General features: G+C 36.8%; 1 protein-coding gene across 1 annotated transcript in view; it reads left to right on the top strand.

Moving 5' to 3' along the window:
* The first annotated feature begins 11905 nt into the window (after positions 1–11905).
* Positions 11906–17600, top strand: part of LOC122057376 (exocyst complex component EXO70A1-like) — a 32944-nt gene continuing 27249 nt past the window's right edge. The window contains exons 1-2 of the mRNA XM_042619449.1: positions 11906–12415; positions 12589–12684. Coding sequence (XP_042475383.1) covers positions 12275–12415; positions 12589–12684 — 237 coding nt within the window. The 5' untranslated portion in view covers positions 11906–12274. The remainder of the gene's footprint in view (positions 12416–12588; positions 12685–17600) is intronic.

Here is a 17600-nt window from a genome sequence, read left to right as displayed (position 1 = left end):
CAAACTCTTAGTGATCTCCTTGATCTTAGGGGATATGGTTAGTTATTGGCTAAGAATGGAGGTAGTCTCTATTAAGGAACCTAGACTAGGATGTAGTGGATTTTAACTTATATAATGTGGCCTCCATCATGTCCTCTAAGGTCATTGAAAGGATTTAGATGAGTCTATTAGTCACCAATAGAGAGATAAGGCCAATGCACAACTTAAAAGTCACGGATTCAAGAGTCCAAAATTCTACAAATTCTCATAATCCGACACTAAACTAACATATTTCGGCATATAACAAAGCCTAGTTGATGCCATTGTCTAATGTTAATGATGCCGGAGGATGTTCTTTGAGTTTTAGCCTAAGCTAGCTTATTTAACTAACTTGGGTTGGCCATGGGGTTTTAGCCCGACTCAAGTGCGACCCTGAACCTGTCAGGTCTCAATTATATGATAAAGTCATTTTACCATTATTTTCAAAGACTCGTTTTTACCCATTTTTAAATTCTATGGGTGTTATAAAGATTTGGAACATTGTCGGGAGCACAAGGAATCTCCAAAGCTATAAAGAATGGGTCCTAAAATATTTCAGAACATTTCAGTCATCATCACATAGCCTACTACTCTGGGACGAAAAAAAGAAAAAGAAAGAGGTGTTTACACTTCCCCTTCCCCACCTTTGCATCCCTCCCTCTCCTTTAAGTCACTTTGTCTCCTTCTCCTCCTCTTTCTTCGTCTCCTTTTAAATTCATGAGATGATGATATGTGCTCATCATGTTGTTGTATGTTGGCCACACATCCATCATGGTTTCCACGTGGCTTTTAAGGGAATCGGTCGGATCTAAAATAACAGAAAAATAATCCTAAAAGGCAACATTGCCCCTACACGCTAAGCATAGTGGGGGAGGGAAAATGATGGCCCCACTCCTATTGATGCTTCTACTAGTGCTCATTTTGGACCATGTGTTGGTGTAGAGGCTATGCTGCCTTTTAGGGGACCCTCTTTGCTAAACTAAATTATAGAAAAATGTTTTTTTACGGGAGAGGTGCACCCTACACCTCTTTATATCTCTCCTTTGGGCATTTGTGTCATTTTATATATCGGAAGATATAGATAGTGGTGTCACCTTGCACACATAGAATTGTTTCCTGATAAATATACATTGGAAAAAAGAAGCCTAAAGGTAATGTGGCCCCTATGCTAAGACACAATGGTAAAAAATTGATAGCTTGACCCCTCATGAAAGGCAGAAATTCAGTCTATGTTAATGCTTCTACTAATGCTCCTGTTGGCCCAACGTTGGTCTCTCTCTTTCTCTCACATACACACATATACATATGTATGTATATTTATCTTATTTCCACTGCGGAGCAAGGTTCTAAAACTTGGGATCGGTCAAGGCTGATACCCATATGATATCAATTTAGATTGGCTTAGATTAGGCCGTATTGAACAATTTTGCCCCCCTTTTTTTTTAATTATGTTTTTACCTTTGGACCTTACCTATGTATCATGAATGGGGATTGATCAAGGTTGAAACTAATCGATCCAATCCAAGTTTTAGAACCACGTTGTAGACACCAACTTGCTTTGCTAGGTTGTACCTAAGGGTGATCATGGGCCGGGTTTCTTTAAACCCTAGCTCAAGCCTAGGTCCTCAGAAAGCTCAACCCAACCCTACCATGCTTATGTCTATGCCCAACCCAGGCCTATTTGACCTTGGCAGGGCTGAGCTGAACCTAATTGGCCCTAATTTTTTCACAATTCTCTTGGTTTTTTTTTTCTTTGCTTTGAACATCGGTAAAATGAAGCGAGTAGGGATAATATGGTTCTAAATTCAAAGGTGGGGAAGGGGGTGTTGTGGGAGAAGGAGAGGGAGGAGAAGGGGAAGTCAGAGATGGGGAAGAAGGGGACTTAGGGCAGGTAAGAGAGGAAGGTGAAAATTACAGAGAAAATCATTATTCTTAGTTAGTTGATAAATAGTATAGTGTAGGCCCGAAAACCTTGGCTAACCAAAAAAAAAAGAGTCTAGTACAGCAAATGATCCCTTATCTAAAAATCATGATTAAAATCTGAGTTGATCATAGTCTTCAACTCAGGCCTGGCCCAACTTTGATCAAAGGATAGTGTTTTTCAACCTGAATTCACCCGACAATGTTAGAAATCGTAGTCCAAACCATATTTAGGCTTGGTATTAGTTTGAGCTGTGAGGACCAATATTCAACCGTAGTTGTATCCTTGCCTTGTATGCGGATCCACTCCTCCCCTCGATTCTGGGCAGCCAATCCCTCTCCGAACTACCATACTATTGGCCACTATTGGGTTGATCTTACGGCGAAAAGAAAAAGTATTATTATTATTTGAGAAAATTGTATTGCCACCCCCTAAACTTTAGTCCTTATTCAAAGCCACCTGTAGACACCGAATTTTGTCACCCCTCGGCAATGATGATAATATGAAGAATTACATGTTAGACATTTTAGACTTGGAAAATTTTCAAGCTTAAAGTAAAAAATGACCATTTTTCCCTATAAACTTTCAGAAGAAAATATTTTCAAAAATTAGAATTTGATGTTATGGATTATTTTTGTTTGTCTCCTCCATTCGGACATTACACTTTGATGTGAGAACTATGCGAATCGACGCTCGATTCTCTTTTTCATTATCTGATCCGGGTCTCTACTTTATGCATATTTTCGTAAAGGTTCCTGGTCGATACCACAATCATGTCTCCAATCATTGGATAGTGCTCGGATTGAGCTTTCTAAGGACATATTACACGTCGAATTCTAACTAACGGTTTGAAAGATATGACCCCCGGAAGTTGACTCCAAAGTTCGGTATTAGATTCCATTCCGAGCAACCAAGGAGTGCCACATGGCGCCCAAACCCCTTTGTCCAAAAGCAAGCCTTTTTGGACAATTCTCTCTAGTTTTTTAGTCCCACATCGGAAATAAGAGAGAATTGTCTCAAGTCCCAAGGCTATAAGTATAGCCCTTCCTCTCTTCAAAAAGGGAGGAAAAAAAAATTGAGAATTTAGGAGAGATGATAGCCCCATCAAGGTTTTGGCTAACTTCTTCCCTCTAAAATCAAATATTCTCCAAGTCTAAAAGTTTAACACATTATTCCTTCCTTGAGTCGGGAGATCTAGTCCAATTCGGTTCGATATGGGGTTTGAAGCACAAGGGTTATCTCCCCTTGTTTCTTAAACAAATTAAAGCCGGGTTTAAGGTATTTTTCTTCTCCTAATTACAATTTAGAACTAGTTTATCTAATTTAATAGATTAGGTTCTAATTTATTAATGATTATTTCATTTATATTAATTAGGTTTAATTAGTTTCAATTTGGTTTAATATGGTTTATTAGATGTAAACCGATTCAATTAGGTGTATTTAGGTCTTTTGGTTCAATTAAATATGATTTTTGTTTAATTGGTTTAATTAGTTTTATTTTAGTTTTATCCAGTTCAATTAGATATAATTAGGTTCATTCAGACTTAATTATTTTTTTTTTGGTTTGTTTTAATCTAAATTGATTTTGAATTTACATTTGGCTTTATGATTCTACTTAATTGTTAATTGTTTTATCATTTAGATCTCGGCCCTTGGATTAGGATCCAAGAACCCTAATCCTTTCTCCCTTTTCTTTATCTCTTCTTCTATCTCTTCTTCCTTCTTTTCCCTATAGCAGAAAATCAGTCACCTCCCTCCTCTTCTCCTCCTTCCCTTCTCCATGGCTGCCACCTCCCACTTCTTCTCTTCTTCTTCTTCTTCTTCTCATCTTCTCCTTCACCCTCTCCTTCATCCTCTCCTCTTCTCCCCCTCATTTCTCCATAACTGAAATCATCCCCTACTTCTTTCCACTTACCTCTTTTCATAACCGAAATCTGAACCACTACAGCTCCCATCTTCTTCCCTTTGCCAAAATCCATCTCTAGCCCATCGTATTCTCTTCTTCTTCCTATTTTATTTTCTTGTTTTTTGTTATTTCTTTAATTTGCTGATTAGATATTCCATATTTGTAATACCCACAACCTGTTATTTCATTTCTATTTTCTGTGTGGAATCTTCCCCTCATTTCGTTCTTTATTTTTATTTTATCCATTTTGGTTTGATTTCAGGTCTGTAATGTATCCAGCCCTAAAATTTGGGGTTGGGATTTCCCTAATTTTAAACTTTAAAATCAAATGATTTTCTTTTATTTCCCTTTTAATAAAGTATGGGACGTAGTCTAGGGCGCATGTTAGCAAAGGCATGGCTGGCCCGCCTTAAACCGGCTTGTAGCATTAGGTGCGTATTGGGGATTTAGATTTTCCTACTTTCTCCTATCTTTTGCACTCCAACCCTCACTCACATTAATGTAGTACTACTCTAGATTGATTGAAGTAACGTAGTTAACGTAATTAGTCATTTCAACTGTTGTTTATTTAATTGTGGTTTGTTAATTCAGCTTTTTAAATCACTGCATTTGATTTCTTCATTCAATTCAATTTATTAAACTTGTGTAATTACCAATCTTTTTCCCTCTTGTGGTTTGTCTATTTTAATCAATCAACTAATTTAGTTATTTAATGTAGGATAATTAACTAGCTTAATTAGTTAAAAGATTCTCTTCTCATTAGCTTAACTAGGATTTTGAAAAATGTTTAACTCGTCTTAGGATTAGCTCAAGGTAAACATAATTAGTCCAATTAGGTTTCATAATTAATTTAATTAAACATTAGGTTTATTTTAATCCTCCTATACTAGATTAGGTAGATTAGTAAAAATGTATTCATTTAATGTAATTAATCCATTTCACTTTTATAAATCAATTAGATCTCATTTAATTTATAAATATTTTTATCATTTAGATTAAGTATGATTGCATTAATTTATTTCACAAATTACTAGGGATTGAGATTAACCATTTTAATTCATTCAATTTAGGATCTCACAAATTCATTGATCATCCATCTAGGTCAGGCTCAATTAATCGAATTAGTTTAATTTAGAGTTTCATAAGTTGCTAAACTAATCCTAGGTTTAGGCTTATTTAATTAGCTTAATCTAAGACTCATAATTCATTGATTAAATCATTTAAGGTTTTTAATTTTTAATTAGCGTAATCATTTTATTATTTGCATCATAACCTAGCTAGCATAATTTAGACATTTGGCTTAGGGTTTTCACATGTCATGCTTAGATACCTAGTTTAGGGTTTTCAGTGACCTAGATTTAGGACTAGTTAGTAGGGTACAAATAAACTTTGGTCAAACAAAAAGAAACCGGCCTTAAGGCCGGGTAGAGTGGGTGCTTAACACCTTCCCAGTCTATTACTTGACACTAGTCCAGAATCTTGGTGCAAACTAGCCTAATCCATCAGAGTCATTAATCTCTCCCTTGATTGGAGGAGACATTTATGGGTCCTAGACCCTTTCTAAGTGGCGACTCCCTTTTACCCATAATTTGTATCCCCCCTTGGCATTTGATGACCAGGGGATACTATCTCATCTCATTAGGGTCGACCCCTAACGTGTGCACAGGCGCTACGCGCCATATCGCGACCCGGCAGAGGTCCATGATACCTACACCACCCCCTACACTTTTCGAAACGTCAAAGCCACCCTCTAAAAATTCAAACAATTCTAGATCGGTCTTTGCCGTTAGTCGACCGTGTTAAGTGATTGAAAATCTGTTGGTTTTTTTACAATATGTCCAAAACACCCCCACCTATTGTGAGAGGACAATATTACCCTTCCTTTCCTTTCTTCTTCTAAACCCACTCTCCCTCTCACTCCTCACTCACTCATACTCATTCGAACAATAAGAAGGAAGAAGACGGAAAAAAAACCTGTAACTTGATCGTGCGATTCCCCTCTGGTGTGTTAACCTCTCCCCTCCAGCGTGCGAACCATCCAAGGTATTTAGGGTTCTTCTTCTTCTTCTTGAAATTTAGGGTTCTTCCTCTTCTTCTTGGACATTTATGTTTTCTTCTCTTTCGTCAGGCAAAACTAACACAATCTGAAAAAAATCCTCTCCAAGGACTTCGTAGCACAGAGAATCATCCCACGATTGGGATGATGATCTTGCGATATTTTCCCATATGTTGAGATTTTGACCTCATTTTCTTATGTATTTCGATTTGATTTGGCGATTGTTGTTGTTAAATAATTCAAAAAATTAAGAAGCTTATTGAATCATTGAATTGAATTCTCTGGATTTGCCTAATCTGTATTTCTGATTCACATGGACAGAGATCTATTCGTACTTTGCTTCATTATCTTGCTACTTAAATTGATCCATTTGAAGTTCTTTTTGTATTTCACCAAAAAAAGAGAAAGAAATTTTAGAATTGTAAGGAAAACCCTTGAGACATAACATATTTAAATCCAATATTAGTAGGTAGTTTTGAAAATCTTTTGGAAATGAGAGGCTCTGTAAGAGGAATATCTATAATATCCAATTATCCCAAATGTTGTTAGAAAATATCAGTTATTTATGTTAAGTTTGGATTGATGAGTTAACCATAGATTTTCAAAACTACCATTCCTATTTATACAAATAAAAAAAGGTTCTCTATATTATGCATTGTTATGATTAGTCCTTGATTTTGATTTGGAAATTTCTTTTTTGGATGTATAAATGCTTTGACTTGTGTATTCTCTGAAAGATTTGATGAAGAGTTTACCATTCTAATGCTTTAGCTTGTTTGGAAATGCATTTAGTTTCTCTTCTTAGTTGTCAGTTCCTAATTTCATTCCCAACCTCTACTATGACAAAGATAACTTATTTGGCAACTTATGATCTTGAAAGGCCATTCCACATATTGTATTGATAAGTATTAAGTACTGTTATTGGTTTTCTCTGTTTTCACATTTGATTTTTTTTTAGCAATGAATGTTAATTGTGCTATTGAATATCATTAGAGTGGGAAGACTGTAATTAAAATTCCTGATCCAGACTTATATGGCTACTTGGACATGGTGTATGACATCTACAATGAACTCATCACATATGTGCCTGTGGGTCACAATGTAGTTTTCAAAGTGAAGTGTATACTACCAAACAATGAGATAACGGAGGTAATAGATGATCCATCAGTGTATGAGTTGTTTGGTTTGCATAGTTGTGATATGATAAATATATATGTGGATGACATTGTTCACAGCAAGACTGCAACCGATGAATTTACCGTTAATTGGTTCCCTAGCAGTCTGGTTAATGATAGAGATGGTGAACTTGATGATGAACCTATTGGACAATGTCAATAGCCTCTACAACCATATGGTGCTGGTCCTGGTCAGAGCAATGGAAAAATTGATGTATGCAGGGCTATTACTACTGCTAATAGTAGTGGAAGTGGAAGTGATATTGCTTGTGCTACAGCTACTGCTAGGGGAGGTAAAGGTACCATGACCATTGCAAGGTGTATGAGCACTACTACTTCTAGTGGAAGAGCTAGTAGCAGAAGTGAAGCTACTAGTAAGAGACTAAGAGTGTCTGATGAGGTTGTCAGGGCTATTAGCAACAACAATGTATGTTTGGATGACTTTATGGTTGGATTTGATGAAGATTGAAAAATTGGCAGCGAAGATGAGTGGGATGATGAAAGTGAAAAAGAAGATAGTCAGAATAACAGTGAATCTATAGAGGATGATGGGTATGGGAAAAATGCTAAGGATTCAATTTATAGTGACCTATTTGGATATGAATCTAAAATTTGGTAAACAGAATTATGTGGGTGAAGGTGGCAAGGTGAATGTAGCTGAAGATAATTTGTTTGGAAGTGTGCACCATTTCAGGGAAGCTTTGAGAGATTATATACTGCAAGAGGGGTTTAATATTATCAGGCTGAAAAATGAACAAGCTAGAGTTACAGTTATATATATAGCACCAAATTGGTCATGGAGATTACATGCTTTACCAATATCAGATGGTATCACCTACATGATAAAGATATATAACCCAGTTCATATATGTATTAAGGCAACCAATAACAAGTCTGCTATATTTAGATGGATAGCAATGAAACTTCTTCAACAGCTAAAGGTTCAACAATAAATGAAAATAGAGACCATGGTTGATCACATGCAGAAAACATATGGTCTTCAGTTCCACTACACCAAGCTGTACAAAGGCACGTAGGATTTCCCTAGAGATTAATGAAGGAAGCCATTCCACGTCATATGCAAAATTACCTGCTTATGCTAGGTTGGTACTTTAAAAGGATGTTAGGAGTACTTTTAAGCTTCAGTTTGAGACCAGGAACCGTATGTCAGATAATCTGATTTTTAAAAGATTGTTTGTCTATTTTGATGCTTATAAGAAGGGTTTCTTAAGAGGATGTAGACCGTTCATTGGTCTTGATGGCTGCCACCTCAAGGGCAAATATAGAGGGGTTCTGTTGAGCGCAATATCTGTTGATGGGAACAACGTTTTTTTTTCCTATTGCATATGGTGTAGTTGAAGTTGAGTGTAAGGACAACTGGATGTGGTTTTTGGATAATTTACGAGATGCTTTACTCAATGACAGTGATGATTTGTCACTCACATTCATATCAAACAGACAGAAGGTATACTTTTCTTTCTCTTTTTTTTTTTTTCTTTTTTATATGTATTTTCAATTACTCATTTTCATGTCCTAACATTTTTCATATGTGTTGTGTAGGGACTGTCAGATGTGATTTCCACAATTTTCCTTTATGCTCACCAAAGAATCTGCAGTAAGCATCTATATCAAAACCTGAAGGCAAAGCACCCTGGTATGCTATTGAGACTACATTTTTGGGCTACCTCACAAGCTTCGACTGAACCTCAATTTCAAAAAGAAATGAATAGCATCAAGGAGATTAAGGAGAAGGCATACTTGTATTTGAATAAAAAGCCTCCGAGGATGTGGTCAAGGCATTCCTTTGATGTAGGAGCAAGGAGTGACCATATAACGAACAATATGACTGAGTCATTTAATTACTGGGTTGGAGACTTAAGGAGCAAACCCATTCTCACATTAGTTGATTACCTAAGGGTGAAAATAATGGGTATGCTATATAGGAGGTATGAGAAGGCATCCATGTGGGAGGGTAAAGTAACACCAAGGGTTATGGTGAAGTTGAACAAGGTTCAGTAAAAAGCAAGGCATTGCAGGTGTCAATCGGCAGATGAAGGTCAATTTGAAGTCTTAGATAAATTTGAAAATAGATTTGTGGTTAATCTGAACCATTACAGATGTGATTGTAGAGTTTGGGAAACCACTAGTATATCTTGTCTCCATGCTGCAGCTTCTATATCATACATAAGGGGAGAGTTGGTCAACCATTGTGATCCATTTTTCATCATTGGGAAATACTTTGATATATACAAAGAAATGATCCATCCACTTCCAGATCTGGCAGGGTTGAAGGATGATGCTTCTAATGAGAGAGTACTACCACCAAATCTGAAGAGGTTACCAGGTAAACCTCACAAAATCGGGAAAAGAGAACCAGGAGAAGCACTTCCTTCAAATTATAGGAAAAGATCATCATCAATTAGGTGTGATATCCGCAAGAAGGAAGGACACAATAGGAGGATATGCCCGAGGGTTGGAGATGCTGAGCAGGATGGATGTACTAGTACGAAGAAGAATTTGAAAGTAAATGCAACTCACTTTATTTATTTAGTTGAAACTTGTTTAATAAATATCTCATACTTATTTTATGTTGTGTAGAAGAAACAAAATGGAGAGATTCAAGATAAGATCACTACATCTCAACGAATGACTAGATCATAGGTATCTATGGCTAGCACAGTTGGATGTTTACAGGACAAGGTATTGACCAAACAGAAGACCAATCGAGCAAAGAGGACAACAAGGGAGAGGGCGAAGAAATAAAGTACAAGCAATCTGGATTGTTTTAATTTAGAATAAGAAAGTAATGTTGTATTAAGTTACTTTTTCTGAGTTTAAGACAGTTGGGCGTTTCCTTATGGTTTTGGATGTTTTTTACGGATTTGTTTTTTTAAGAACTATTTCTATTTCACACTAGACATGGTTGTATGGAATATGTTACGAACAGGAATTTAAATAGATATTCATGGATATGTTTTGGATTTTTTTTATGGTATAGGTTGTGATGAAATATGTTAGTTTCAGGTGTGTAATGTTACAGGTATTTAATTAGCATACTGTCCATTTAATATTAGACATGGAATGTCAATTGGTATGAGAAAATCGCATTGTCAATTTGAAATTATTTATTTACAGGTATTAGATGTCATTTTATAACCAAAATGATGCTCGTTTATGACCAAAATGGTGCCCGTTTGTTTTAGGAACTCATCACAATGCTGACTCTCTCTCTATCAAATGTTGTCCATTCAATTGGAGGATCATGATTAACCAACAACTTAGTAATAAGAATAATGAGAATGAACTATTTCATTTAGTTCAGATGCTTACATACTTGACACAACTTCACTATTAAACATTGTAAAATCATTTTTTAACACATAACACTAAACACACTACTACAAACACACCAATTACAATTTTCATCGTTCTATACGCTTTTTCTAAATGCTTAATTCTTTTCTTCAAGGCACGAATCTCTTCTTTCATCTGTTGACTCTGAATTCTTTTACCAACAATTGCTTCTGAATTAATTGTTGGGGGTGGCAAAAGTCTTAGTGCAGCTATAGGTTCACACCATAAGAAGAATCGACATCCTTTTTGTGCTTCAGGGCAACAGTAGTACAACATGTTTGGGTTCAAACTAGACTCTGAAATTCGCACCAATGCTCTTTTGGGTTCAGAACATTTGCATCTAACATTCACAAACCTTAACCCACTTTGGTTACTGTTATTGACACTCGTGATAGACATCAGTTATCTACAAATTAAACATGGTAAAAGTGGATTACAATTAGTTAGCATCCAGAGTATAAGAAATGCTCAAAATATAGACCCAGAACTCAAACACAGGGAACACAAGTCATAGATATAAAACAGAGAAAACACTGAAAAAAAGCCAAAATGCTAACTGTTTACGACCAAAATGTCAATCACACTAAGCTATAAGACAAGTCATAAAAATTATAGCAACATAAGATGCAGGCGAACAATCTGTAAGAAAGGGGGTGAACAAAAAGTATAAAGCGGTATCCATTCCATGTAAGATCTTGAAGACAAGTCCCTTCCAAATTGGTCATCTTCCACAATTAACACTGAGAATTTTATCATACTTTCAAAACCATACAAATCCCAAACAGAATGCTCCCAAATCCCAATTTTTAAGCCCGAAGACATCAACATAAACCCAACTCTCTCCTTCGAGTCCAATTCCATTAAGAAATATTGAAAAATGAAATAACAAAAACCTAAATGTCCAAGAAGAAGAGGAAGAACCCTAAATGTCCAAGAAGAAGAAGAAGAACCCTAAATACCTTAGACAGTTTGCATGCCGGAGGGGAGAGGTTCGCATGCCGGACTAGAATCATACGCCGGTCAGCTTTCTACCTAAGAAGCGCACATCAGAGGGGAATTGCACGATCGAGTCACAGGTTTTTTTTCCGTTTTCTTTCTTCTTGTTGTTCGAATGAGTATGAGTGAGTGAGGAGTGAGAGGAAAAGTGGGTTTAGAAGAAGAAAGGAAAGGGAGGGCAATGTTGTCCTCTCACAATAGATAAGGGTGTTTTGGGCATATTATAAAAAAATTAACAGATTTTCATTCACTTAACATGGTCGACTAATGGCAATGACCGATTTGAAATTGTTTGAATTTTTAGGGGTGACTTTGATTTTTCAAAAAGTTCAAAGGGTGGCATTGAATAAGAACCAAAGTTCAGGGGTGGCAATGTAATTTTTATCTTTTTAATTTTTCTACCACTTGGTCATTTGGCGTTGAGTGGTACTTTCATGGCATGAATCTTCCTAGTAACGCCGCGTGACGAGGAATAGTCCTTTGCTGTTGGGTTATTACCAGGAAAAAAAAAATAATTTTGTTTCGCTAATGGGGTTCGCAGCGTAGGCTAGAGTATAGCCTAGCTTCACCGACTCGGGTGGCGATCATTCTGCAGAGTTCCCTCTGTTCAGGGTGGCTCTAGAATCTAGAAGGAAGAAAGCTCATCTTCTCCGATAGCAAAATGCCAACGACAATTCCTCGGCCCCACAGAGGTGGTGGCATCGTGGCTTGACACCTAATACACGTTTTCTCACAGCCGGTATTTCTCGCCCGGAGAAGAAGAGACTGGACTGGAGTCGACTCTCCTTCCTTAGTCTTCAATAGAGAAGGAGTAGGGGTCGGAGATTAGGGTTCCGGTTCCCCTGACCATGGAAACCCTAAGTGATCGAGCAGCCTTCATGAGAGAGGCTCTCCAGAAGAGCCAGACCAGCACTGACAACATGGTCACCATTCTAGGTTCCTTCGATCACCGTCTCTCTGCTCTTGAGACCGCTATGCGTCCCACCCAGGCATGGACATTTTTTCTCATTTTCTACTTTATTCTCCTTAATTCACTTGTCTTGAGCTCATAAGATCTATATGATCTCTTAGATTTGGAAAATTGAGGGTTCTGAGAGTTTTCATGTTGATATGGCTGTTCTTCCTTTTGATTTCTGCTGATCTATGGATGCTTGTGGTACAGATAAGAACGCATTCCATTCGAAGAGCACACGAGAATATTGATAAGACCTTGAAGGCTGCAGAGGTTATATTGGGGCAATTCGATCTTTCTCGGCAGGTTGGTCATTTGTAGTCATGTTCTGACACTCTGAATTTAGCTACGGTTACGTGCTTTCTTATGTTGGAGTTTGTTAGTAACTTTCTCCATATAATTGTGGCATTACCCTGGCATTGTTTTTCGATTTTGATTGGCTGAGGTCTGATTTTGTGTTGTTGGTTACACTTCCCTCCTTTCAGCTCATTCCTCTTTGCAATTGTATTTGCCACCTTCTCTAATAACCGATTTTCTGATAATAGTTCTGTAAAGTTTGTTTTCTGAACTAGTGTTGATGCTGCCTGTTTCTATAACACTGTTGGGTTTAAAGTTCTTTAAAAAAAAAAAAATTCACAATTTTCTAACAGGAAGAAGAGATAATTCGATGGAGTTGAGTATTTAGCTTTTAAGGAGGATTACTTGCTCTTGCTGAATGGGCATTTTCCTGTGTCCTTTGAAGTTGTGCTGCCCAACCCCTCCCCTCCATCCAACCCCCACAAAAGAAAGAAAGAAAAGAAAAGAAAAAAAAAAAAAACTCCGCTCAACGAAACCTTTTACCAACTAAAATGGGGTCCGCTACATGGATCCTGTATTGCCATTCAGCTTTATAAGTCTATTTAAGGCCATGTTTGTTCAAACCACCTCCCCATCCCCACCCCCACCCATCTACATCCAAATGAACTAAAAATCTAGCGATGGAAAGAAAAAGCTAAGATAAAATCCAGTGGAACTCTTGTCAAGTTTAAAAACCTTATAACTGCAAAAACTTGTAAGAAAATATCGGAGGAAAGCAACAAGGACCATATCTTATCATTTCAGCTTAGATAGATAGATTGATAGATAGCTTGAGAGAGAATTATGCTTCTTCCATTCATCTGATGAATGGCCAGAGGCAACACTTTTGATGTGATATTCCCTTTTGTGCTTTGACCCTGCACGGTTACCTATGTCAAACATGTGTGGAGACAGCTTCCGACACAGACAGAGCACGTATACGCACTAACATGACCTTTATTGCCACACATATCTAATAGAAATGGTGCACCGCTAGAGACTTAGTAACTTCATCTCTTGTCATAGTACGGACAGAGTTTATGTGATGAAAATAATACCAGTAATGTCCCTTTTTCTCATTTGGAAAGACATTAATAATTTATCTCTCTTGCAACAATTGTAGTTAGTTTTATGTGATGTCAAAAATAATTTGACCTCCCCTAAACTGAACATAATGTGAAGGCAGTAGAAGCAATATAGTTACACTTGCATAAATGTGGATAAATCGGTCTCTTTTTAACACGTAATTATTTATGTAAGAATATATCATCTGAAATTAATTTATGTAAGAATATAGCATCTGAAATTAACTTCAAAATTTGAAGTAAATATGCTGTATGGAGGGCCGGTAAGGGAAGGGAAGAATTCTGAGAGGAGAATCAGAGTTGTAGGGGAGAGAGGGAATCACACAAGAAGGGGAGGGGGGTGGGGAGGAGGATCGCACATGCACTTTTAGCCACACAGGCATTCACAAACACTTCAAATCTGAATTCTAGTAGCACGGTTAGATGGTATAAATAATAAAAGAAACCCAACATAAAAAGGAAACCTATTCTAATTTGGTAACTCAAATTAATTAGAAAAATAAATCATAATAGCTATCTTCTACTATTGCATGTTAATCCCAAAATAGAAATAAATAAAATTCTTAAAAGGTCCTACTAGAAAAAACCCAAATTGGACCCCGTTCATCTCCGTTTGGATTGGTCCAAGGTAGTGCATCTGCATCAGTCCTAGGTTCTTGAATCCTGTTTTGGAGCTTTGCCAAGCCTGACATCGCGGTTTGTTGTCTGACTCTGAGTCTCTGACACCATCACTCAACTATGCAAAATATTTGTGCCTTGAGCTGTTTGGCACGGTTCCTGATTCAACCGGCTAGATTGCAAAGAAGTCAAAGAAGTAGAAGAATTTCCAAACTTTGTGATGGAGGGCCCACAAACTCTAACCGTAAACTAAGGGATTAGGGCTGAAATTAGAGAAGTAGAGTCGGTGCTAGCTCAGTACAGACTGGGGAGAATTTTAATAACGTAATAACCAAGGATCAAATAAGGCTAAAACTGGGGTCAAGTCACCCTTGGGTTAGGGCCAATCAGTGACTGAAATCTGAGGGAGAAATCTTAGGTGGTCACCGGTGTACGATTGAACTAGAAGAGGGTGTTGTCCAGAACATGGGATTGGTTCAGAGTTCTATGGTGTTGTTCAGAAGAATAGGTTATAACTGAAAACATCATAAGAGATCTGGTGTGGAACAGAGGTGAATTGAAGGAGGTATGAGAAGAGGTGGTGGACTGAAACTGGGTTGCAAAGCTGGGTATGTATCACAGAAATAGAGAACAGTGTGTGGATGGAGGTCTTGATCTGACCAGTTGGAGGTTGAAGTGTCAGTGGAACAGGGAAAGAGGAAGATAATAAGTGACAATTGAGAACACAACCATAGTTGTCACGGCGCCAAGGCGAACCAAGGTGGTGGGGGGTTGTCTAAGCGCTTAGGCGAGAAGGCGCTCGCCTTAAGGCGAACTAGTATTATTTTTTATTTTTCCTATTTTCTAACATTATTTAGTAAGTTATATATACCTTGTATCATAAAAAATCAAGATTAAGCCACATCAAGTCATTAAAAATCAATATTTAGCCACATCAAATCATAAAAAATTAACATTAAGTCATATTAAGTTATAAAAAATCAACATTTAGAGAAATGCTCTTATTCTATAATAAGTTTGACTGGTCAAATGATTTTATTTTTACATGAGACTTTTTGTATTAGTTATAATATAAAATCAGCTTTCTAACAAGTCTAAGATTACTTAAATCTGAGTTGCAATGACAAAGTAATGCTTCAGTCAAACTTATTTTTAAGTGCGCGAATACTGTTAAAATTGCCTGAATGAAAATAATTTTATGAATATCAAAACAAAATATTTTTTTACCGGACTTTTGGTTTTTAGCAATGTTTTAACATGATAGAATTTATAAAATTTTCATAATTGAGAAAAACCCTAGCATTTAAAAGTTGAAAATCGTCCCTATAACCAAAATCTAGTTTTTGTTCTTGGACTGGGGGGTTGACTTTTTATCCTTTTGGAATTTAATTTTTAAACTATTTTTATTGGATTCAAATAGGGGGTATTTGCTTATTTATGAATAATATCTTAAGTAAATGAAATAACAAATATTAAAAACATTTACTTGAATGATATTTGGCATAAATAAGTGCCGAAACAGAAGGCAACATGCAGTGCAACAAGGCGGCTGTCGCCGAGGCCCCAGGCAAACCGTCTGGACGCCTAGGTGACGCCTTGGCGACGCCTTGACAACTATGAACACAACTCTTCCAGACTGTGACAATGGGAATTCCACAAACACACCACACGTGGTTGTTATCCTCCAACTCCAATCTTCATTCATTTAATTTAAAACACTCAACTAACAATGCTGATGTATATCCTTTTCGGTGGAATGCTGATATATATCCAGATTTATAGATTAATCGACCTACTGACATTGTACTCGTATCAATGTCTAGATTCTAGAAACTGCCTAAATCTTTGGACTTGAATACCATAACCAGAAAATCAGAACTCCTAGAAACTACTTGGACTGAAAGATGGATATTTATTATTGGCCAAAATCTTGCTGAAATCTTCTAAAAAACCCACTTTAAAGTAAAATTAGCATTAATTCCTTATGGGACTTAAATCCCTCATATTTTGGCTTATAGAATTGGCCTATTACAATTTAAAAAACTTGGAAGTAATAAGCCTATGACCCATATAACCCATTGGGCACTCAAAATTAAGCTGGTTCGGGCCCAATCGAGTTGGGCTGCTTGCATCACTTTGCCATATCTACATAAGGAGCTGGGCAATATATTTGGGTCCCCAAGACCACCTCCTTTTCAGTTAAATCATGTTATGCTATGTTTTCTTAAATTACATTTCTTTTTTGGTCAACCCAACTATTCCTATTGTTCATTGCAAATAACCCCTTAGAATTTCTCAAATTTTCTAGCATTCCAGAACAAAAGGGGTATTTATTAAATTTTCAAGGTTACTATTTTGAAAGTTGGTAAGTCTCCATTACAAGCTTAATTTCAAAACCTGCCTCCGATCACTGCTTTTCCCGTGATTGGAAACCAAAAAAGAAAATGGAAAAACAAAAAAATCCAATCCTGTTGTATGCACATATCACCTCCTTTTGAAGCAAGTTCACACCGAAAAAGGGGCAAAATCCTCTCATGAATAAATCTTTGCTATGATAATAGATCTCATTAGGCCTACTGGCCCGTTCTGGGAGCCACACATCTGTTCTTTAATTTTTGTGGTCTTATAAGTTTATAAACAGAATTAACTGTTAACATATACATGATTTACATCAGAAGGCCATAAAGCTGCATTCCCTTGGACGAAGACTGGAAGTAAAGTGAGGCACTTATCTGCAGCTCTTAAGAAATCTTTTACTTGTTCTTATCATTGTTCACATAGTGTAGACCGTAATCTGGCAACCAGGTTAAAAAGGTTGATGAAAAATCAAGAATGTATTAGCATCCATAGATACACCATAAGTTATCCCAGTTACCAATTTCATAACAAAGAGCTATACAAGTAAAACTTTGGCATTTTTTACAGAGAAGTTGCAACAAATTATATTTTCTCCAGTATCCTCTTTCACCAACACAAACATCAAAATAAATGTTCATGACCAGGAGGTCCCGCGTGGGGTTACCTAATTCCTATCAACATGCGTAGAACTGAGTCAACTGACATTCTTAATAAGATCCTACAATTGGTCTTTAAATACCACAATGCAGTTGATGTCCAAGATGTGATTTTTGTATTCTGAATAACAAGCATATGCGAAAAATTCTGTATGTTCATATTATTGTG

The sequence above is a fragment of the Macadamia integrifolia genome, chromosome 12 (genome assembly GCF_013358625.1).
Source record: "Macadamia integrifolia cultivar HAES 741 chromosome 12, SCU_Mint_v3, whole genome shotgun sequence".
NCBI classification, from domain to species: Eukaryota; Viridiplantae; Streptophyta; class Magnoliopsida; order Proteales; family Proteaceae; genus Macadamia; species Macadamia integrifolia.
The sequence above is the reverse complement of the archived record's forward strand: the minus strand, read 5'-3'. Positions and strand labels throughout refer to the sequence as shown.